Genomic DNA, 24,221 nt, shown 5'->3' on the forward strand with positions numbered 1-24,221 from the left:
CATTGGAGGAACAAGCACATACGATAAGTCCGAGGTCCATCCGCGTAGCATTCATAAACTGTAGTGAGCCAGGTTTTGTGAGAGTCGCGTACCTTGAATTCATCGTTAACTACTACTTGTGGTAGAGACCTCATGGGCGTATGAGTAGCCTGTGATGCCTGCTGAACAGCTTGATGCAGCTTTCTCTGCTTCTTCCAGGCAGACATTTTCATCCTTCTTCTTCTCTTTGCTCTATCCCATTCCCACTGATTGCCATGGTCTACTTGTGGATGCTTCTTGTAAGCAAGGACAAGATGCTTCTGTGAAAAAGAGATGGAGGAGTGAACTTTGAGAGAAGCTGTGGACTACCACTTCATTCAGTTTCCTAACGTAACACATTTCAAAACAGTGGGGGAGATGAGAGGAATATCTCAGTGGGGTTCATCCTCCTGTTTACATACATCTTCAGAAAACAAAAGAGCCTGTCCATACTTTTTATGCTAGCCCTCCATGTGATAGGGAGAAAACTTTTATTTGCCTTTTATGACCCTTACCCACCAGGGTTGTCCCTTGGTGGCATGCTTCATCATCGGGTTCTTCCCTTTCCGCTGTAGAACGGGGAAAACTGCGAGTAACGGATTACGAGGGAGCACTGAGTGATATACTCTAAGGGGTCGATTCCGATCCGGTAAAAAAAAACGTCTGTACGATTCGTATCCGGAGAACTCTCCGTACGACTCGTACACACGCCGTACGACTCGATGAGTACGATCCGGACCGGGGTATCAGGACGCGATCCATACGGTCCACGTCAGGTAGGGCGATTCGCACGGAAAAGCGCACAATCACATACACACCGTATGGTGCGTACTCCCCATGATCGCAGGTGTACCCACCATACACCCAGCGTACATGGGGTACTGTGCGTACCCCCCATGATCGCAGGGGTACGCAGCGTACACCCAGCGTACATGGGGTACGGTGCGTACCCATGCGATCATGGGGGGTACACACCATACCCCATGTACGCTGGGTGTACGGTGCGTACCCCTGCGATCATGGGGGTACGCACCGTACCCGGGGGGGCGTTCCGTACCTGTTTAGTTGCGAACTCTGCTTTTACGGCTGTTTTCGGCTCCCGTAGAAAAAGGGTCGTAGGGTGCGTACCCGACACGTATCGTACTTGCTGGGTCGTATAAACCAGCCGCGAGCCGTACAGATGTCGCGTACAGCGGGTTCCGACGGAGACTCATACGGGGATTCAAGTCGTACGGTCTCTGTACGATTCGTACGGAGTCCGGCTCCTGGTACGAATCGTACTTCGTGGTACGTACGGGGGACGTTGCAGGGTACGATTCGTACGGGAAAAACCCTCCGAACGGCTATTCGGAGCGGTTTTTACCTGATCGGAATCGACCCCTAAATGATGAGAGAGAAAAAAAAAGGAGAGGGAGGGGTTTTGGGTGGAGGTTACAAATTCCTGCCTGGTAGGTCAATGATGCTTTTCATTACGTCCTCATAGTGGTATGGTTATAAAACGGGGAGAGATAAATGAAAGTACAGGTTATAATGTACCTGCTCTTCTAGTGGTCTACATGTTTTAAGCCGAACCCCGGGCTCCAGTGTGTTTTGTGCTTAGGTGATTGGAGGGGGACGCTTTGAAGTTAGTGTGACAAAGGCTCACCTTGACCACTGGAGGATCCATGAAGCTAAATCTTTGCCTAATTAGAATTATCAAGCAGTGACACCAAGTAGGTTCAATTACTTGCTTATCATTAGCATGCAGTCATTTTGTGCCAGCACAATTGTAGGAGTGGAATTAGGGAGTTAGATCCTTGGTCCTGAAGAGAAGCCATAGGAATTGGCTTGAAACATATAGAGCACTAGAAGGGCAGGTACATCATAACCTATACTCTCTAGCTCTATACCTGTTTTTTAACCCCTTCGTTGCTCATGATGGAGCGGTTCCGTCATGAGCGCCGGTTGGGCTGTGCTTATGACCGGACCGCTCCGTCATGGCCCCGCCCGCTCAATAGAACCCTCAGCACAGCGTGAAGATTCGCGCTGCGCCGAAGAGGTTAACTATGCAGCCAGAAGGACGTATTAACAAGTATCACTGACCTACCAAGCAGATATTTTCAACCTCCTCCCAAAACCCTCCCACTACTATTTTTCTCTCATCATTTAGAGTATACCACTCAGTGATCTCACAAAATCCGTAGTTCGCAGCATGCCAGGTTATCATTGTTAATATCATACTCTTTTGATGTCAGTGTACAGAAGTAATGTGGGTTTTGTATGTTGGATTTATAGGCTTTTGTGACTTGGAACTTGTTTTCCATCCATACATAGTAAGTATACCAGAAGTTCCAGAGAATGAGTATTTTCTAATGTGGCATATTGTGTGAGTTTAAACAAATCTTACTTTGTGTACAGTGCATGGTGGGTGAGCAGATATAAAACGTTTTAACATGCCCCATATTTCCCAGTGTGGAATGTTTTTTCCCAGTTCTGAAGTATGTGCTCTAAGTTGTTGTTCAAAATTGGATTCCATTCATGTTTTAAAGTTATATATACAGTTTATAATATTTCACATTGAGTACTGTGGTATTTTGTGCATAATATCCTTAATGTTTGATTATCTCTCCTGGAACCCAGCAGTCCCCTTCCAGCCAGGAAACATGCTCTATTCTCTTGCCATTACCTCTGTGCTGTGCTGCACTGCCTTCATCTAGGTTTGTTCTATGTAAATACTACATACATCCATGCATAAATGTTGTTTGTATGGATATCCAACATTGGGTATGTGAGCATATGAATAGTGTCTGTTTGTGGTTATGGGGTTGTCTGATGGTGGGTGAATGCATGTGTAATGCTAGCTCTGTGGAAGTAAGATAGTGGGTGCATCATGTGTGGCTGTATGAAAGAATGTTCTCCTATATTCACAGGTCTGTGGTCTTCTGACAGTGGCTGTGCTGGCATATACTGTTGGCTGTGTAGCCTTATGATACTGATTGATTTGTGTATGATGATTGCTGTGTTGCTGTATGATGGAGGTTATGGTGGTGTGTGGTGGTGGGTCTTTGCTGCATAATGATGAGAGTGTGGGTGTTTCAAGGCAGGTGTATAGGCACTGGGGCTGCTGAGAGGTCTGCAAGCACTCTGTTCTCAATTTGGAACAATTCCCCGGGAACGCTGTAAGCTGCCTGCCTCTTCAGGGCACACAATACACTGAGGGACATGGAAAAGTGAAACATCTACCTGGTACCCTCTCGTTTTTTGGTCTCGGCCTGCGTAGGCTGCGCTTGCGCAGTCTCGCCGGTGAGATCTTCTGTTTTTCAGTGTGGGGCTTGAACCCGCCCCTCTTCTCCATTGGCTGGCTACCTAAATGGAGGCCAGCCATTGGAGAAGAGGGGCGTCTGTCCATTTAAGCCCTGTCTTTTTGGGATTCGGGGGGTGTATTTTTTCGTTTCTTTCTGTCCTCTTCCCATTGGCTGGAATTTTACATTCCAGCCAATGGGAAGAGGAGAGAAAGAAAAACACGCCCCAGAATCCTTAAATGACGGCCGTTTCTCCGAGGCATTTCTGCTGGACCTCGGAGAAACATGGTGGTGTGCATGACGTGGTCTGCTTTGCTGCCGGAGCTCGCTTTTCTGCCATCTAACGAGGGTAAGTATCTGCCCTCTAGTGATGCTTGTGTTATTTCTCCATACCTGTGTGCTTCGAGGCGGCGCTCATGTCTTCAGAGGATCTGCGCTCCCGAGGCTCCTACCTACAGCTCCGCCGGAGGGTCTGCTCCCTGCAGAGCACCCCCCCGCCCGCACATCTGCCCGCAGGAGGGTGCGCCTCACCTCCCAGCAGATCTGCCCACCGGAGTGTCACCGGCGTCGCTGCGTCTCCCGGCCGCCGGAGGACTTGTTTTGTTTTACATCTAACGTGGTCGCGTTGACCCGAGATGAGTGGTCCATTGCCTCAGAAAAGGCAGGCACTATTTGAACAGGCCGCAGAGTGATTTTGTTTTAACATTAGGTTGGGGGTGGGCCTCTGGTCCGATTCAATCAGGCCCGCTACTTTAGGATTTGATTGAGGTGGGTGTGGGGCTCCGGAGCGGTGAGGCCTCAGCAGCGCTGCACCCCGCCCCCTCTCCCCCCGGACTCTGCCTACCATTTCCTTATCGCGGTGTAGCGCTTGCGGTGTACCCCCCCCCCCAGCGAGTGTCCAGTGGGTGTTGCGGCCTTCTGACTTGTGCAGGCCTGTTTTCTATAGGCCCTCTGGTTTGAATAGATTGGGGTGGGGGTGGACCTCTGCAAGCGCTGGAGGCGCATGCATCTCCTTCCCCCCTAACGCCCCCCCGTGAGCTTGTGGTTGCACCAGTATTGGATTGTTAGTACGTAGTTAACCAGCAGGGATGCACTGTTCCGAGCGAGGACCCCGAATGTGGATTAGTAAATTTGGGATGGGGTTTGGATCGAGTGAGAGCTCTATGTGCAATTGTTTTGAAGGGGTAGGATGGCATCCTGGGAAGGTCTGATTCAATCAGGCCCGAAAATGTTGTATCTGTGTTGAGGTGGGAATGGCCCTCCGGCGCGGTGAGGCCTCAGCAGCGCTACACCCCGCCTCCTCCCCCGGACTCTGCCTGCCATTTCCTTATCGCGTTGTAGCGCTTGCAGTGTACCCCCCCCCCAGCGAGTGTCCAGTGGGTGTTGCGGCCTTCCGACTGGTGCAGGCCTGTTTTCTATAGGCCCTCTGTTCCCTGCTTGTGCGCGATTTTCTTGCCTCTGTTCCCTGCTTGTGCTCGATTTTCTTGCCTCTGTTCCCTGCTTGTGCTTGATTTTCTTGCCTCTGTTCCCTGCTTGTGAGCGGATTTTCTTGCCTCTGTTCCCTGCTTGTGAGCGTTTTTTCTTGCCTCTGTTCCCTGCTTGTGTTCATTTTTTCATGCCTCTGTTCCCTGCTTGTGATCGTTTTTTCTTGCCTCTGTTCCCTGGGGCGTTATTGGGCAGAGATGGGCATGTGGCTGACCTAGACTGAGGGATGTCTGTGTGTGTGTGTGACTCTGTGTGTGTGTGTGTGGCTCTGTGTGTGTGTGTGTGTGTGGCTCTGTGTGTGTGTGTGGCTCTGTGTGTGTTGGGCTCTATGTGTGTATTGGGCTCTGTGTGTGTGTGTTGGGCTCTGTGTGTGCGTGGGAGGGCTCTGTGTGTATGTGTGTGTGTTTGGCTCTGTGTGTGTGTGTGTGCGTGTTGGGCTCTGTGTGTGTGTGTTGGGCTCTGTGTGTATGTGTTGGGCTCTGTGTGTGTGTTGGGCTGTGTGTGTGTGTTAGTCTCTGTGTGTGTGTTGGGCTCTGTGTGTGTGTTGGGCTCTGTGTGTGTGTTGGGCTCTGTGTGTGTGTGTTGGGCTCTGTGTGTGTGTGTTGGGCTCTGTGTGTGTGTGTTGGGCTCTGTGTGTGTGTTGGGCTCTGTGTGTGTGTTGGGCTCTGCGTGTGTTGGGCTCTGTGTGTGTGTGTTGGGCTCTGTGTGTGTGTTGGGCTCTGTGTGTGTGTTGGGCTCTGCGTGTGTTGGGCTCTGTGTGTATTGGGCTCTGTCTGTCTGTGTGTGTGGCTCTGTCTGTCTGTGTGTGTGGCTCTGCCTGGCTGTGTCTGTGTGTGTGGCTGTGGCTGTGTCTGTGGCTCTGTGTCTGTGTGTGTGGCTCTGTGTCTGTGTGTGTGGCTCTATGTCTGTGTGTGTGTGTGTGGCTCTGTGTCTGTGTGTGTGGCTCTGTCTGTGTGTGTGTGTGGCTATGTCTGTGTGTGGCTCTGTGTGTGTGTGTGTGTGGCTCTGTCTGTGTGTGTGGCTCTGTCTGTGTGTGTGGCTCTGTCTGTGTGTGTGGCTCTGTCTGTGTGTGGCTCTGTCTTTGTGTTTGTGTGGCTCTGTCTGTGTGTGTGTGTGGCTCTGTCTGTGTGTGTGTGGCTCTGTATGTGTGTGGCTCTGTGTGTGTGTGTGTGTGTATGTGTGGCTCTGTGTGTGTGTTGGGCTCTGTGTGTGTGTGTTGGGCTGTGTGTGTGTGTGTGTTGGGCTCTGTGTGTGTGTGTTGGGCTCTCTGTGTGTGTTGGGTTCTGTGTGTGTGTGTGTGTGTGTGTTGGGCTCTGTGTGTGTGTGTTGGGCTCTGTGTGTGTGTGTGTTGGGCTCTGTGTGTGTGTGTTGGGCTCTGTGTGGGTGTTGGGCTCTGTGGGTGTGTTGGGGTCTGTGTGTGTTGGGCCTTGTGTGTGTGTGTTGGGCTGTGTGTGTGTGTTGGGCTGTGTGTGTGTGTGTTGGGCTGTGTGTGTGTGTGTTGGGCTCTATGTGTGTTGGGCTCTGTGTGTGTTGGGTTCTGTCTGTCTGTGTGTGTGGCTCTGTCTGTCTGTGTGTGTGGCTGTGTCTGTGGCTCTGTGTGTGTGTGTGTGGCTCTGTGTCTGTGGGGGTGTGTGTGTCTCTGTCTGTGTGTGTCTCTGCCTGTGTGTGGCTCTGTCTGTATGTGTGGCTCTGTCTGTGTGTGTGGCTCTGTCTGTGTGTGTGGCTGTGTGTGTGTGGCTCTGTGTGTGTGTCTGGCTCTGTGTGAGTGTGTGTGTGTGTGGCTCTGTGTGTGTATGGCTCTGTGTGTGTGTTGCTCTGTGTGGGTAGCTTTTTTGTAGGTGGCTCAGTCAGTGTGTGTGTGTGTAGCTCTGTCTGTGTGTGTGTGTGTGGCTCTGTGTGGGTAGCTTTTTTTGTAGGTGGCTCTGTGTGTGTGTGGGTGGCTCTGTGTGTGTGTAGGTGGCTCTGTGTGTGTGTGGGTGGCTCTGTGTGTGGGTGGCTCTGTGTGTGTGTGTTTGGGTTGCTCTATGTGAATGACTGTGTGGGTGGCTCTGTGTGGGTGACTCAGTATGTGTGTGTGGGTGGCTTTGTGTGTGTGGCTCTGTGTGTGGGTGCAAATGCAATAGGTCTCGCATTTGTGAGAGATTAAGCTATTGGCATTGTAAATGACAATGCCATTTATTTATGTTTTAAAAACAAAAACATAAATAAAAATGTCATGAGCAATGCCAATAGCTCTAACTTTAACAATGCAGAGACCATTGCATTGTAAATGCTTGTTTAAAACTTCTTGTGCTCTTGCACAAGGGCAGAGGAGTGGAGACACGTCCTGTTTCACCCTTTGAAAGACAGGTTAGGTTTTTTTATATTTTCATCATTCCCAATGTGTGCAAACATCGGGAGAGATTAAAACTAGGCCTGGTCGGAGTTCACTGAGTTCTGCAATGCGGAACTTCGCGAAGTGACAAATAAACTCAGTGGAGTTCCGCAAGTGGTGGAGTGCATTCACACTGATCTTCCTGCCGCTCAGGTAGGAACTCTACCTGAATGGCAGCTCGCGCTTGCCAACTTATAGTTGGCGAGTGTGGACAAAACTCTGCTGCTCTACGCGCAGAAGAGTTTTCTGCACTTCACGAGCTCTGTGGAGGGCAGAGTGCAGAAAACCAAACAAATGGACCAAAGTTCACCACCCAGGCCTAATTAAAACATTTTGAAACAGTGCCTGTTGTTGCATACCCTTTTGTTGCCCAATAGCAGGGGAGCACTGCAGCCTTATGGCCCTAGTAAGCCCAAAGACAGGGAATACCCCAATGCTCTGTTCTCAAAATGTAACAGAGGCCGTGGAGAACTGAAAGTTGCCCGCTCCTCCATGCCTTGCAACATGCTACCTGGAGCAAGGCGCCTTTCTTCTGCCCCTGCACCCTGCTCTCAACTGCAAGAGGATCCAAGTCCAGCTGATAGCAGCCCTGCTCTTCTGTGTCCCAGAGCATCTGTCAAGGTCACAGAGGATGGCTGCTATTCTGTTTATAACCTCCCACCCTTGGACATGAGGCATAGGGGAGAAAATGCCCCCCACAATTTGCCAATTAGGGGGCTACTAAATACCTCCTACCTTAGGAAACATAGCGGTGGTGTAAGAGTATTCTTTCTCCCTAGGGCAAGGTAGAGACTAAAAAAAAGCCATCTGTGTTTTGGCAATGGAGGGAGAGGTGTCTGCTCCGCCATGGCCAAAAGTGGGTTTGCATGCTTTTAATACTAGTTCTCTGTGTCTAGTTGCTGTCGTAGGTACTATGTCCTCTCACCTGCCTGGGAGATGGGGGAGGGAAGATGACATAAGGCACAGAGGAGCCAAGCAGCTTTCATCCACCCTGCTCTAAATTGGCAACAGAGCGCTGTGACAGCTAAAGCTGCCTGGCTGCTCCAGGGCCTGCAAAATACTGTGGGCCACGAAGAAGTAAAACAGCAGCAAACAGGAAAAAGTGGCAGATGTGAGCCTAACCAATCCTCTGTGGTCCATCAAATACTGCAGGCCACAGAAGAAGAGAGCTGCTATAAGATGCTCTGCACCCTGTTTGCAACCCTCCTTATCCAAAACATTCGGGTCAAAATGTCCATCTACTTCATTATGGACACATGAGTGACTTTAAGTGTATGTTATTAGGACTGCCAGTGCTTACCTGAACAACTGGAACCAAAAGCTGCAGTCAGTACATGTTCATTCGAACTGTTTGCGACACGTTACAAAGTCTACTGTGCACTTTAACTTGGAGTCCACAAAGCCTTGATGCATAGTGCATAAAAGTGAGGTATGCTAAATGCAAAATTAGCATTCAACTACAGGGGTAAGATTAAGAGGGCAAACTTACAGTGTAGGTAACAGTAGCACTATTGCATTGTAAAAAGCTGCTAACAAATAGAAGACCAAAGTTCATTAGGGTGGCTTTGGAAAGGGCTAGTAAAATCATCCGCACACTCTTGCATTATTTCTAAAAATCGAATGCATTAGTGGGAATCTGATCCTTGCTAAATATGCAATCACTAGACTGGGTCTGGCAGGTGTCCACCCTTCATGTAGGAACAATTCAACCCCCTAACCCACAGAAAAATGTTCTATACTACATGCCATAAAGGCTCATACCCGATTGATGACATTTTTAAGACGCGGCAAGGCGAACAATTTGCACTGCCTCAATCGGCACTTCTGGCGTTTCATGTTGGGCCCACCAAACTTCGGCATATCCAGACAAAAGTCGCATTTGCTGCAGTCCTCCTTCCGCTTGCACGGGCCACATTTATTGCACCTCCTTCGGAACCGACGTTTCTTCAAAACCAGAAAGACCAGGACCAGGGAGGGAAAAGAAGAGCAGAGAGTTAGCAAAAGCAAACAATGCCCAGTAAAGGGCCTGGTGAAATGAAGAAGAAGATAAGGCAGGCCATCGTATACTGAGACAAAGAGGACCAGGATGGCTTCAGCGGAAGGGGCAAAGGGAGCTTGTAGGTCACACATTTAGAACCTTATGTTGAGTCCCGCAATAAGTCCGTCAAAGCTAGTAACTGGCCACACTGGGTTTATGAGATCAGAGGAAACACTGAAGATCAGGGGAAGCTCACTGCATCTCAGGGATTGTGCCTATTTCAAGAAGAGTAAATCCCCAAGTGCAACTATATGGATATATCAGGCATTAGTGGGATTCAGCTATAATGTATTACCAATATCCTGAGAAATTCCTGATTGCCCAGCATTTTCTTGGGATTCCACTCATATTTCCGCTGACCTTTACCCTTGGTACAGTACACGCACAAGGGGGTGGTGATACACTGGGACATTAGTAGCACAATGTAATGTGGAGGGTCTGCACCTGCCATCAGGATTTTCATGGTCTAAGGATTGGTTTGCATGTTGTTGAGTGTCATATCTTTAATTTTGGTCATTCAGAAACACAAAATTGTGTAGTTCAAGATCATTAATATCATTATGATTATTTTAATAATAATAATATTAATAGTTGTTATTATTATTAATATGTGTGTTATTAACAGCAATGACAACTAGTTACTTTAGAATAATTATTATAATTAAGTGTTATTCAGTTTCGCCGGCACAGAATTTGCGCTGTGCTTTTTACAACCCAGCTCCTCTCTTTCCTGGCTTCTCATTGGTTCCTGTGCTGGCCACTTACCTTTCCTCCATTTCTTTTGGCTATAGAATATTTTAGAATATTTTTCTGCATTTACCAATGCTTGTTCCTCATCTGCTTCTCTTATCAGTTTCCACCCGCCGAAAATACTGTTAACATCTGCTTTGGTGGAACTACATTTTCATAAAGTTTTGCCTTTTATTCTTGCAACATATTTATAAAACAATGTATTACTCAGAGAGATAAAGAGATTTGCATAGAATCACAGGATGTTGCCACATCCTCCCCACTTCCGTGTTATCGGTAAAGGAGCTCTTTCCTTCTCCCGGACGATGATTAATCCAAACTCTCTATTCATTACATAGACAAAACCGATGCATTACCAATGCTTGTTATTGGTTGACGGGAATTTAATAAAACATTTAGCATTATCATCTGTATACTATAAGGGACACTTTAATCCTTTTGTTAATTAATAACGATCTGTGATGTCACAAAGTTCACTGTTAGATTGAGTACAGGGTGTAAAATGCACATCATGGAGATGATTTAAACTAGCCCAGAGATCCCTGATTAATTCATGCAATTTCCACTCTTCCTGTTCATCCCTCAGCAGCAAACAGGATACTGTAGAGTGGCAAATGAAGGCGTCCATCCTATGATGTCATAGGGGTCAAACAGTGAAAGCCATCACTTGAGCTACCCTTGGGATTCTGGTGCTGCCATGTCCACTTCAAGTGAGGGTCCAGCAGAGAGCATCTCACAGCTTTTCTGTTTCCTTTCTACATCTGGGATGTGACACATCTGGACACCACCACATAACTATGGCCTAAAAACCAAAACACATGCTTGGAAACTCCATGTTCACGGAAGCTGTGATTGTGCTTCCGGGAAGAAGAATACTTTTATTTGATTTGTTAAAATCGTAAAAGGTTTGGAACATACCACCATGTGGTACACACAACATGTTGAATAAAAATAAAATATGCCCCCGTGTCCTGAGCAACATTGCACAGATATACATGATGAGTAAAAATAGGGAGAGCATTTTTAAATATACAAGAAGAATAAAAACAGGAGTAGCACTTTATAAGGCAATGGCTCTCTCATTAGAAGATTGGGGCAAGCAAATGACTGTTATAACAAGGGATTGTTATCTCACATATATTGTTTGCCCTGTCCCAGGATATTTATCCACAACAGGGGGTCCTTGTTTTCTTCACAAAAAATAAATAAATAAATAAAATAAAATAAATAACAAGGGATGCTGCACACGTTAGGGCTTATATTTGATTAAATGTGACTGTCCCCCTTGTCTCGAATAAGGTGCTTGCAGTGTCTTAGAATAAAAGAGATTGTGCTTCCAAATTGTAATCTCACTACCTTCCATGGTTAGTAGCAGACTGTTATATTCTCAATAGTTGTTGAGTTTTAAATGTTTTACACTGCGCTGAGTAAATGGTGCTCTGTCATGCGGAATGTAGATGGTTGCCTGGATGCAGTGTCACTGTGTTCTATGTTTTGAATGGGCAGAGGGAGCAGTTGGGATCTTGCTGTTGGACAACTATTTTGCTGTCAGCTGTGTGGCTGATTTACATTAAACTCAACTCAACGTTCTTCCTGTCTACTCGAGTTTTTACTACACAGACATTATTCTTGAGCGCTTTGAGACAGAAATTATAAGTTACAGGCAAATTTCAATTAATTTCTTTCTTTCTGTGATTGATATCAATGGCTTTCCCTTTCAAATGAAAGAAGTGCAGGTTCTCATTTCCTGCTCACTTAAGACACTGGCCAGTGGCATGAGCAGAAATATAAACATCATATCATTTAAAGTTTTTAAAAACAATATACATAAGGTCCAAATTTAGATGTAGCCTCCTACCCTTTATGTTCGACTTCATTTAGGAAAAGACACAAGATAAAAACGATAATGCAGCACCACTGACCCATGGTGCCTACTTTAAAAACACCAGGGAGAGGCAATGGAGAAACATTCATCAAAGTACTCACTCTGCGAGGAGGTGCTTCGGCTGCTAGGCAATTGATCCCATTGATGTGCTTGATCCCCATCTTTGTGTCTCTGAATTTGTATCCAATCTTCTTTTTCCCCTGAAATAGATCAAAGAAAGAAAGGACAAGTAATCACAGTAGAAAAGCCGTCATAGGCTGCAGTATTTGAGGAAACTGATTGCCTAGTTGTAGCTGAAGAGGCTAAATCATCCCCCAACTATGACGCATGTGCTTTCTCCTACCAAAACTAACCACAGATTTGGGACTACCATTACAGATGTCTGTGTATAGACCCCAAAGAACTGCACCCCACTGGGACAACTGCATACTACCAGTCCCCAGTTTTAAGTCGATGTACACAGAGCAAAGCAGGAAATGTACTAGAAGAACCAGGCTCAAGTAACAACTGAGCATTTTTTTCACAGCATTAGGTGTGGAGAGTCTGAAAGTGGGTCAAACCCTTCAGTGACTGCTATGAGGTGATACTGTCCTTGGATATTCAGAGTGCAAGTCCCGCCCTCTATAAGAGCAGGTGAAAGGTGGAGAAGAAGGGAACTGAGAAAACCCACGGGGGGCCTGCTCGCTGACACCGATGACATTCGCATGCTACTCGACCAGGGCCAAACTGCTGCCCTCATCCTACTAGACCTCTCCGCAGCCTTCGACACCATCTCCTACATCACTCTCACCGCCAGACTCCACAAAGCCGGCATACGGGCTACCGCCATCGACTGGATACGCTCCTTCCTCACTGGGAGAACCCAAAGGATCAGACTCTCACCCTTCCTCTCCGAACCCACAGAGATCAACTGCAGAGTACCCCAAGGATCCTCCCTTAGCCTCACACTCTTCAACATCTACTTGGCTTCCCACGCCGCCTCATTATACAGCGTGGGCTCAGCATAGTATCCTATGCTGACGACACCCAGCTCATCCTCTCTCTCACCATGAACCCTGAGGACACCAGACTCAGCTTACAGAAAGGAATGAAAGACATTGCAGCCTGGATGAACTACAGCTGTCTTAAGCTCAACTCGGAGTGGTCAGAGGTCCTCGTCCTTGGACCCTCCTCCACCGCCTGGGACAACACCTGGTGGCCTTTCGCCTTCTGAAACTAACCCACTCCATCAGACCACGCCTGAAACCTCTGCATCATTCTAGACTCCTCTCCCACCATGACCCGCCAGATCAATGCCGTTGCCTCCACCTGCTTCAACTCCCTCCGTATCTCCCAAATGCAGAACAACCGTCACCCTTGCACTCATAACCAGCGGACTGGACAACGGTAACGCCCTCTACACCGCCATCAACAAAACCTTGCTACACAAGCTCCAAACCATCCAGAACAACACAGCCAGACTCGTCTTCGGAACCCAACGACACAAGCACATGACCCAGCACCCTGCGAGACCTCTACTCGCTCCCCATCAAGAAGAGAGTACTTTCAAGCTACTCACCCACAACTACAAATCCATCCAAAACATCGGACCCAAATACCTCACCGAAAGAGGCTCCTTCCACGTACCCAAAAGGAACCTCTGCTCTGCCGACCTCACCTTGGCAGAGACCCCGCGCATTCGCAGAACCAGAGCAGGTGGAAGAGTCTTCCCTCACACCACAGCACAGACCTGGAACAAGCTCCCAGTCAACATCAGACGCTCCCCCACTCTACACACCTTCAGGAAGAGTCCCAAGACCTAGTTCTTCGACTGATGTGGAGCTGCACCTCCCCCCCAGCGCCTTGAGACCCTCATGAGTAAGTAGCACGTGTTATAAACCCCTAATTGATTGATTGAGGTGGCACTGTCACAATCTGCATTTCTGATGCTTCAAGTTTCTCCCTCCAAACTTCAGCTTGTCCTCACAGAAGTCACATGTGCTGCAGTCTTTCTCCCTGTAGTAGGCCTCGCATTCACCACAGATCCTTTTCAAGTAACAGCTATGAAAGATCTGAAAGAAGAAACATGAGGACACCACAGGCAGAGGGTTCACCAGAAGTAAGAGCTGTAAAGCATAAGGCCGGGGTGACATGAGTCTGAAGGTATTTCATGCTGTCCTATACTAAGAGGGAACCTTCAGATCCATTATTCCCATATATCTTCGAATATGTTACAGAGGTGTGGAATGTAATTAAATATTTTCTTGTCCATGGGGCAGGTTGCTTCATAAATCTACTTGTCCTGTAACAAAATCCACTTGCCCCTTTGGTGCCATGTAGTGCAGCAACAAATTATGGCAGCAATCTAATTATATAAGAGCTCTGACATAGCTTCTCTGATTATGCCAGGGCTCATACCATAGTAGTGTTTGAATGCTGGCAATCCCCTTTTGTTGCCAGTTCCAGGGTTAGAATGCCCTTTGAGTCTGTGCAAACCTACTAACTTGCATGTTTGAAGGGTTTTCAACAACCCTTCTCTAATCAGACATAAAACTTCTTCCAGAGTTGGGAAAAACTGTGGTTGGAGAGAAAGTGAACTTGCAAACACTCCCATTTTCGAATGAGCAAATCTACACATGAATATTTGCTCATACTAAAATGCAGTTAATATTTTCTAGGAGTATTATTTCTTGTCCTATTTCTGTAAATTATTGTGAATTCACGAAAGCTGTATAGCTGCACTTAACGCAAGGACATATACCATGGGTGCACTTTTGAGACTTTCTTTAATAATTGGGCCCCTAATTTGGCCTGGCCTTGACCGTGACATTTTGGGTTTATTCTGTCTCCCTCTGTATTGGCTGGCTTCACTGTGAGTGACAGCATTCTGCTCTTTCACAGGGAGCAAATCGGCACACAAAGTAGTTTTGTTCAGTGCCAGTAACTCCTGTGGCAGTATGTGCTTTTTTTAGACCAAAAAACAATTTTTGCTTTTGCCAATGTAATGGTGAGGGCCCAGCAGCTCCCACACTAATAGGGTTTTGCAACAACCATCCCAAAACAAGTCACACATTGACTGACCACCAATTTCAGATCTACTGGCTTTGCCAATGCTTGTTTATTTTTGTTTTCCATAATCTTATTGAAACTTGCTTCACTGATTTTCCATAATGAATATGAATATTTTTGGGAAATACTAACATGCATCTACACATGTTACTAGATTATGCTGCAAAGAAATGGTAGCTGAAATTTTACAGTAGTTTAGAAAAGAATCATAAATCTTACTTTCAAGCGTCTGCAAATATTTGCATCAAATCAGTGAGCATTCTGGGAGCATTATATCCCCAACTCCAGCAATTCCAAGGAACTCTTCAGTGTCATCCAGGAAATAAAAACCCCCCACTGCGAAGCCACAGACATCACTCCGTCCTAAGACCTCTGCGATAAGCTTGGAACCTACTTCCACCTCAAGATCAAAAACCTCTACGACAACTTCGTTGACTATCCACAGGATGCTTCAGCTGGCCCGCCCCCCAGACACGCCAGACGACCATCTCCACCTGGACACTGATCACGGCTGAATACACCGCCTCGAAAGGCATCCACTCTGGGGCCCCCACCAACCCCTGTCCTCCACACATCTACCACAGAGCCGCCATAGCACCCGAACTACAATGCACCATCAACACCACCCTCCAAACAGGCACCTCCCTGATGACTGAAAACGCGCAGAGGTCAGGCCCCTGCTCAAGAAGCCCTCAGCTGACCCCATGGACCTCAAGAACTATCGGCTCATCCCGCTCCTCCCCTTCGCAGCCACAGTGGCGGAATAAAATGTCAACGGGGGACTGACAAGATTCATCAATGACAACTCCATCCTCGACCCGTCCAATCTGGATTCCGAAGCATCCACAGCACAGAGATCACCCTACTCGCCACCACAGACGACATCCGCACCCTCCTGGACCAAGGCCACTCTGCAGCCCTGATCCTACTCGACCTATCAGCAGCCTTCGATACCGTCTCCCAGTGCACACTTGTCGCCAGACCACACAACACCAGCATACAAGAAACCACCTTAGACTGGATCTGATCATTCCTCACCGGAAGAAGCCAAAGGATTAGACTGCCATCCTTCCTCTTTGATCCCACGGAAACCACCTGCGGCGTCCCACAGGGGTCATCACTAAGCCCGACTCTCTTCAACATCTCCATGGACCTCCTCGCCACCCTCGTCCGACAACACGGCCTGAACATCGTATCCTACTCTGACGACACCCAGCTCATCCTCTCCCTCACCAAAGATCCCACCACTGCCAGACTCAACTTCCAGAAAGGAATGCAGGACGTCACAGTCTGGATGACCAACAGCTGCCTAAAGCTCAATGACGAAAAGACAGAAGTCCTTTTCCTCGGATCCCCTCAGCATGGGACAACACCTGGTGAGCCACCACCCTCAGCAGCCTACCGACCCCCTCGGACCATGACAGAAACCTCAGCATTGTAATCGACTCATCCCTCACCATGAACCGGCAGGTCAACGCAATCGCCTCCAGCTGCTTCAACACCCTCTGCACCCTCCAAAAGACGTTCAAATGGATCTCCCCTGAGTCAAGGAAGACAGTCACCCATGCGCTCATCACAAGCAGACTGGACTATGGAAATGCACTCTACGCTGGCATAAACAAGTCCCTACTCCGTAAACCCCAGACTTTTCAGATCACAGGTGCCAGGCTCGTCCTTGACATCCCTCGGCATGAGCACATCAGCCAACACCTACGAAAGCTCCACTGGCTCCCCATGGAGAAAAGAGTCACTTTCAAAAGCCTCACCCACGCCTACAAATGCCTACACAACACCGGACCCAAATACCTCAACGACAGCATCACCTTCCACGCACCCAATAGAAACCTCCGATCTGCCAACCTCGCACTGGCAGAAACCCTACGCATCCACAGAGCGAGAGCAGGCAGAAGATCCTCCTCTTACTTCGTGGCCAAAACCTGGAATGAGCTCCCGGTAGACATCCTCCCTGAACACCTTCAGGAAGGCACTCAAGATCTGGCTCTTCAGCTAAACGGATCTGCTGACACCCCCACCCCACAGCTCCTTGAGACCCTCACGGGTGATTAGCATGCATACAATTCCCTGATTGATTGATCCCTATAGTTATTTCGTAATACACCACAATCTGGAGTCATGCATTACTCTACTTTTGCCCTTAAAAGTAAAGTTGAAGGTAGTGCAGCAGAACACACTTACTCCAGATATCCTTCACAGACCAGTAGCAATAGGTCCACTTTTTCTCACAATTTATCTTCAAACCTTTTACAACTATGAGGCTGTTAAATGGGAACTACTGCATTGAAAATAGAGCAATCTCTCTAGCCCCCACTGTTTCCCCCACAATCACAGTTGGAATTACATCCCACGTTGTTGGAGAACTGGAAGAGACAAATTTATCATCACCACGAGGATCTCACCATAAAACACTACTGAGATGCCACTTTAACACAAAGTGGAAACTCCTTTATGTGTCTCTTCCCTGCAGTTTATACTGTGCTACCCTTGCCTCTGTCGCTGAACATTGCATTCTACAGCGATTCGGCTTCACTTCAGGTGGTCACACATCCAACCATGTGGCGACTTTCAGGTTATGATCATTTTTGTGTTCGTTTTCACACTGAGGTACCAGAAGACATGGATCTGAGGTAAGGCATGGAAGGGAACAGCTATGTTGCCACAAATATTCCAAGAAATACTAATGATTGCATCCACAAACTCAATAACATAACGTGTATTTGTAAAGTGCACGTTCACCCAGAAGGGTATCTGGTGCTGAAATAACAGATGTTTATGTTTACCAAAATCTATGGTACTCAGTGTATTGACCTCAGAAGGACAAAAGGCTGATATGGACCAGTGACCATGAGGTCAAACACAGGCACCTAAAGTTGACACATTAGTCTACTAAGCAAACATACCCGGCTTTACACTAGGCCACTTAAGCATATAAGTGTGTATTTTCATTCATAAACCTGGCAATCAATGACTTTCAAAGGTATCTCATTTACACTTAAATGAAAGCCAAATGTAACACTGTTAAGGATAATCAGCATCTGATAACTCAGAAAGAGGTTTTTAATAAAAGAATTTAACCAAATATTAGATCCTTTGTTTGATAATAACCAAGTCAGGCAATTAAGATAAAAGCCTAAAGGCAATATGATTTCAAAGTGTGTCAGAGAAATGCACATCTACTAACAACTACTAACAACGGTAAATTAATCTGTGTTCTGTGTTCTTGCCTGGTAGAAGCTAAACTGTGCCAGTGGCTAGAGGAACAACAGCATCTGAATCTTGTGATCCATGGAGAGCCCATAAATTGAGCCAACTCTTGGGGGAAGAGTAGCCATTGTTAGAAAGGAGAATTACACAACAGCCATTGCTGCTCTTGTATCTGAATCAGTGGTCAATCAGGAATTCAGGATGGCACAAGTCGCATCTTCCCATAAGTAGGGGAGTTGGTACCAACGTGATGGAGCGCATAATATGAGTTGCATGTTGATTCGTGAGTCAGCATCATGCCAGAGTAAAGAGCAGTTCTTACTGAGCAACGAACAAAATGTACCCTCGATTTAAGGGAGGGAAAATTCTTTTCTGCCCTCATTCTCTATTTAGTGATAATACAAATAGAGACCGCCTAAACCCAATCCATAGACCTAAACATACGCTTGCAAATGCTGCAAATCTGACAGTTCACTCAAGCTCTACCCTTATTGCCCTCTAAAGACAGTACCAACATAGCTTGTTTTTTTCGAGTAATTATGTAATGCATTATTACGGGCACAACAAATTTTCCTAATCAATTTGGTTCTAATGCAGTGGTAGACAAAGGTCTTCCAGGAAACCCAGGGCTAGCAGATGCTATTGAAAGACATGTAGGCGACAATTTGATTCTCTGATTAGCTTAATCCCATAGCATTAAAAATTAATTGACAAACATTACGTTTCAATAGAACCCGTTGATAATTGCAGTCCTTCAACTTGGAACCATGTAACTGTTCTGCACCTCTTGCATATGAGCCTTCCTTGCCATAATGCTCCTCTTTCTTGTCACAGAATAGCACCATCAGTAAAGAGCTTTAATTATTTACTGTGTTATGATACATTGGTATGATTTCAAGACTGGTATTTTTCTGAACAACAAAGATGTTTAAGTTTTACTTTTTGTTTTCTTGCTCTTAGTGAAGTTTCAGGAGCAGATCAGACTTTGTGGGCAACCTTCTCGCCGAGTGCAGTGGTGATGAAGGGGTCTGGCAGATGCTGCCAAATTGTTCTTCCCTAGTATCCCTTGTGCAAAATACTACACATATGCTAGAACCCCAGTGACAAGCCGCGGGTGTGTGTGGCTCCAAGACTATGATTCAGGCATGGTACGCACCTGGAGGGGTTGGGCAGAGCAATGGATCGTCTGTCAGTCTGACTTTCAATCTCCCCTCCTGCTTACAAGGAGAAGAGACTTGGTGAAAAGCCAGTGAAGGGAAAGGAAAAATCAGACACGCCCTGCTGATTTCACCAAAGTATGGCGATTACACCTGATGGAGGGGTGAAGCGAGAAGATGTGCTGTGGAGAGTGAGACATCCTTTGATGACTGTTGGAAATGGCCCTTTTTGCAGGGTTATCCCCAAACTTTTTGCTTCTTCCTCCTATTTTTTCCTGACCTGTTTGTGTTGGTTTTAGGACTCTGGGCACTTTACCACTGCTAATCAGTGCTAAAGTGCATATGCACCCGGGGAAAATTGTGTTATGGATTGGTGTTTCCATGATTGGCTTATTTGATTTACATGTCAGTCCCTGGTAAAGAGCACTGAGTGTGCCAGGGCCTGTAAATCAAATGCTACTAGTGGACCTGCAGCACTGATTGTGCCACCCACATGAGTAGTCCTGAAAAGGTCATTCAGACCTGCCACTGTAGAGTCTGCGCGCACTTTGTAACTGCCATGTCGATTTGGCAAGGGCACCCACTTGCCAGGCCCTAACCTTCCCTTTTCTTACATGTCAGTCACCTCTAAGGCAGTCCCAAGGTACCCCTGTGGGCAGGGTGCAGTGTATGTGAAAGGTAGGACATGCCTTGATGGTGTGACATGTCCAGATAGTAAATTACTGCCAATTTCGTTTTTCCCTATTGCAAGGCTACCTGGTCCCATAGGACATAATGGGGAGTTTGTTTATAACATCTTATAAGCATAACTGGCCCAGGGCACTAGGTAGAAAAATAAAGTTTATTATGCTTGAACTCAGAATCTAAAGATGCATCTTTTAGTAAAGGTGATTTTTACATTCTGTGTTCGAAAATACCCAGAGGCGTAGCTAGAGCTTGTGGCGCCCGGGGCTATCCCTCAGATTGCCGCCCCTGGACGGCGAGCACTTGAAAGAGGTCAGAGAGACCTGTAGTATCGCCGCTAATAGTTACATCGATCATGCAATTTACATGCACATACATGACACGGCCCAAGGCTACACAGTTGAATACATTGGTGACCGGCAGTACAAAGGAAAACACACAGACTGCATGATCTATCTGGGGACTCAGAGAAACCGCATGTGACATCGATCAGAGAGCTGCGTGAACAAATACCTGGTAATCCCCTCAGCACAATGCAAACATGCACATACATGACACTGTTCAGGGATCCATAAGGCAGTGTGTGTGTTTGAGGGGGGAGGGTGAGAGAGAGGTCTGCCAGGTGCTGGTCCCTGAGTCTGAGCATCTCATCAGGGTGCCTGCCGGCGGCAGAGGTGCTGTTGACATTGCGCCCTGTATCAGTGTCAAGTTTAAGGCCAAAGGTCAAATAGGCATTCATTTCAAAAGGCCGTAAATGTGGCAGTGTTCAGTAACGCAGTGAGTCGAGGGATCAGCAGTGCGTTGGTTACCCTAAGTGCGACAAAAATAAACCGTAGGAAAACATATGCTTCTTTTTCGTGTTACTAGCTGGCTTTTCAGGCGCAGAGTTTGTACTGTTGGTGCACTCATGTACGTGAGCTCTCTGACTAGGATTGACATTTGCCAACTCGAGGTTGCAAGACGATCCCTGCGATAGGTGTGTAAACCCACTGACGGTCTCATTCCAAGAGCTGTGCCTACCTTACAACCAGGCGCAAACAAGTGCTCGCAGCAGATGTTAAATCACTAGGGGCAGATTTACAATAACTGGCACATCCCTGCAGATCCGCAGGGATGCATCAGTTATGTTTTGTGACGTTAGGAACCCCTTCCGCCACCATGGATGTGCTGCATTTACAATGCGGCGCACCGTGGCGCAAGGCAAGACAGATGCGTGACGCATCTGGCAGCGTATAGGTGACGCAGTGCTGGAGTCGTGTCTCAAGCACGATGCAACTCCAGCACTGCTCAGTGCCAGCCTATACTTGCTATGCTGCGTCACCCCTTACGCCTGCTACAAGCAGGTGTAAGGTTTTGACGCAGCGGGGACGTAAAAGTGACGCAGTGAAATCTTGTAGATTTCACTGCGTCACTTTTAAGGGTCTTCCTTGCGACGGAAAGCCCACCCTGCATACATTATACCTGACGCAGGTATAATGGAGCTCAGGGCTTTACAACATGACACATCTCACTAGATGCGTCACGTTGTAAATCTGTTGCATAGTGGCGCATGGTTTACGACGCCGCTGCGTCACAAAAGTGACGCAACAGTGTCATAAAAATGTTGCAAGGGGCTTTCTAAATCTGCCCCCTCGGTGTAAAATGAGCTTGCAGTTACAGGAAGCATACCAATCACAAAGACAGCTCCAGTACGCTAATCCCCATACCCAGGGAAAACTCACAAGCCAGTGCATAGAAGAGAGCCAGGTGCATACTGTACCCGTGTTTCCCCAGACACCTTGGCGCACAGAATGAGCGCGTGAAGGCTTTCTAGGACTCTAAAACATATGATCTGCAGACTGCAGATTACAATATCTCTGCAAGAGGTAGGCCGCAGGCGGGGGCGAAATTGGTTTAACACCAGTGAAATCTTGTGAAATTTGTTACATTTCAGAATATTTCAGGGGCGCCAAATTTTACGCGTGGGTTTGGCCTCAACACAGAATGTTTTGTGGCAACAGTGAAACTGTGACCGAGAGACAATTTCTCTTCAAACTAGTCTCCAGGTCCCGCTGGTATACCATGACTTTTGTATACCTCCTTGTCTTCCATTTTCCCACAGCTGTCATCACTTTTCTTTACATTTTGTATTGTAATTGCATTTATTTAGCGCTCCTTTATGCATGTCTATCCTTGCCAGATTAATGCTCTATGTGGTGTGGAGGCGGCTGGAAGCAAAGAGTTTGTCTATAAAAAAATTATTGGGGTTTATAGCATTGCTTTATTACCTCTCTGCTACAAAGAGGCCGAGTGTCATGTATGACAAGTACAACCAAACCAGGGATTTTGCCTCCGGCGTTATAGTTTCACTTTTCGCATTGCATTAGCTTAAAAGTCCCAGCATTCACGGTGCCATTGTTAAAACATTCAGAAAGCCTCTTTACGTCGTGCTGCGCCTCGGGCCTCCTCACAGTTTGGAAAACTCCATGCTCCTCATTTTATCGGGTATTGGGTAATTAAACGCTGAGCTGGCCATTTGGAGACAGGACTCAGGTAATGATTCCTGCAATAAGGACAACAGCCTACTTGACTGTATATAATTCGGAGTGCGACCTCAAGTTATAAACAGATTTCTGCAGGGGGCATAGTAGTCGGCTCCGGAAATGTTTTCCCTATGTAATGTTTAAGGCTGCCCAGCGCAGTCTAGTGTTCACGCACGTAGACGTGCGCCAGCGCGGACGTGGTACGTGGCGTCCGCGCTGACTATAAAATAAAGGAGGCGTGGTCTCGGGGTTAGTCCGGACCACGCGGAGGAGCAATTACGTGTCCCGTGTCCTCTTGTCCTGCGCAGCGGCCCAGCGCTGCGCCAGTGCACACGAAGGCCACAACAATGGCGACGAGGGCGTGAAGTGCCCATGCGATGCGAGGATCCCTTCCTCGCTCCTTCCGCCCGTCCGCCCACGTGGTCCCCGGCCTCGGAAGTCAGCTCACGTGGGGGCCGAGTACGGAGCGGCCGATTCTGCCTCTCGGCGAGGGCGCGTGCCGATCTCATGGCACACTGCACTAGCGGTGGCAATACCGCGTAGCCTCCAGCCCCGGCGCAGAGAGGGGATTGACCTTTGGCCACACCAAGGTACACGCGCTGTGCTTTCATTGAGGGCCAAGGACGCCTCTGTGGGGCCCCCTTCCCCCGCGCATGCTCAGGAAAGTGCAGTCATTACCCCTGCGAGGTGCCCTCCTCTGGCTGCGAGAACTGACGCCCATCATTGTGTCATCTTCCGGATTTCAGTCCCAGGCCCTGGTAGAGGGGGATCCACACTACCCTCACCCCACGTGCCTGTGAAGCGGCGGCTGGCCATCTCGCCTCATCATGGCGTCCATCCCGCCCATCGAACCCTTCTTGGTTGATGGGGCTCCAGCGTCCCTGGCCCCGCGTTGGAAGGACTGGGTGGAGAGACTCCAATTCTACTTTGAGGGAGCAGGTACGGCGCGCGAACGGCGCAGGGCGCTCCTCCTGCACCTTGGTGGAAAGGATATCTATCGGATTTACAAGACTTTGGTGGAGGCCACCCCTCACACCTATGTCACCCTCCTCAATGCGCTCAACGCTCACTTTGAGCCAATGCAGAGTAAAGACTATGAGCGATTCATCTTTAGACAAGCGCGCCAGGAAGCAGAAGAATCCCTTGATGCCTTCCATGGTCGCCTAAAGGAGCTTGCGAGCACGTGCGGATTCCGGGATGTGCAAGAAGAGATCCGCGGCCAGATCATCCAGAACTGTTACTCCTCCGACCTGCGGGTGAAGATCCTCCAAGAGGACGGCAAGCCTCTAGCCGACATTCTGAAACTAGGCCGTTCGAAAGAGTTATCCCACGCAAGGGCGTCACATATGGAAGCAGCGCTCCACAGACCAGTGAAAACGGAGCAAGTCCACGTGGCAGAACAAGTCAACGTGGTCCGACCGAAACAGCGCCCGGCGGGGAGAGGAAGAACACCAGAACGCCGGAAGGAGTGCGGATACTGTGGGGGCGCGCCACATAGAGCCCAAGACTGCCCGGCACGTGGGAGGAAGTGCGGTTCATGCGGACGCATGAACCATTTCGCATCAGTGTGCCGATCATCGAAACCGAAACCTGAAGCCGCCCACGCCATAAGGGAAGACCCAGAGAGTGAAGATATGGACGATGACACTCACGACTATCCGGTGCACTATGTCTTCGCCATAGATCAACCACTGAGAAAAAAGCGGCGGCTCCCCAAGTGCAGGATAAAGATACAAAACCAAGAAGTGAGAGCAACC

General features: G+C 47.9%; 1 protein-coding gene across 10 annotated transcripts in view; it reads right to left on the reverse strand.

The window, feature by feature from the left end:
* Nucleotides 1–24,221, reverse strand: part of LOC144785024 (uncharacterized) — a 409,707-nt gene that overhangs the window by 248,988 nt on the left and 136,498 nt on the right. For 8 of the 10 annotated variants that reach the window (XR_013601741.1, XM_078664142.1, XM_078664146.1 and 5 more), the window contains exons 3-5: nucleotides 11,933–12,031; nucleotides 8,920–9,102; nucleotides 93–299 (exon numbers count right to left, since the gene is read on the reverse strand). Coding sequence is in view for 9 of the 10 variants with exons in the window: in XM_078664142.1 (XP_078520268.1) it covers nucleotides 93–299; nucleotides 8,920–9,102; nucleotides 11,933–12,031 (489 nt within the window). In the remaining variant the exon portion in view is untranslated. The remainder of the gene's footprint in view (nucleotides 1–92; nucleotides 300–8,919; nucleotides 9,103–11,932; nucleotides 12,032–24,221) is intronic. The other 2 variants (XM_078664148.1, XM_078664147.1) reach the window with 1 other exon arrangement.

This window comes from Lissotriton helveticus, chromosome 10 (genome assembly GCF_964261635.1).
Source record: "Lissotriton helveticus chromosome 10, aLisHel1.1, whole genome shotgun sequence".
Lineage (NCBI taxonomy): Eukaryota > Metazoa > Chordata > Amphibia > Caudata > Salamandridae > Lissotriton > Lissotriton helveticus.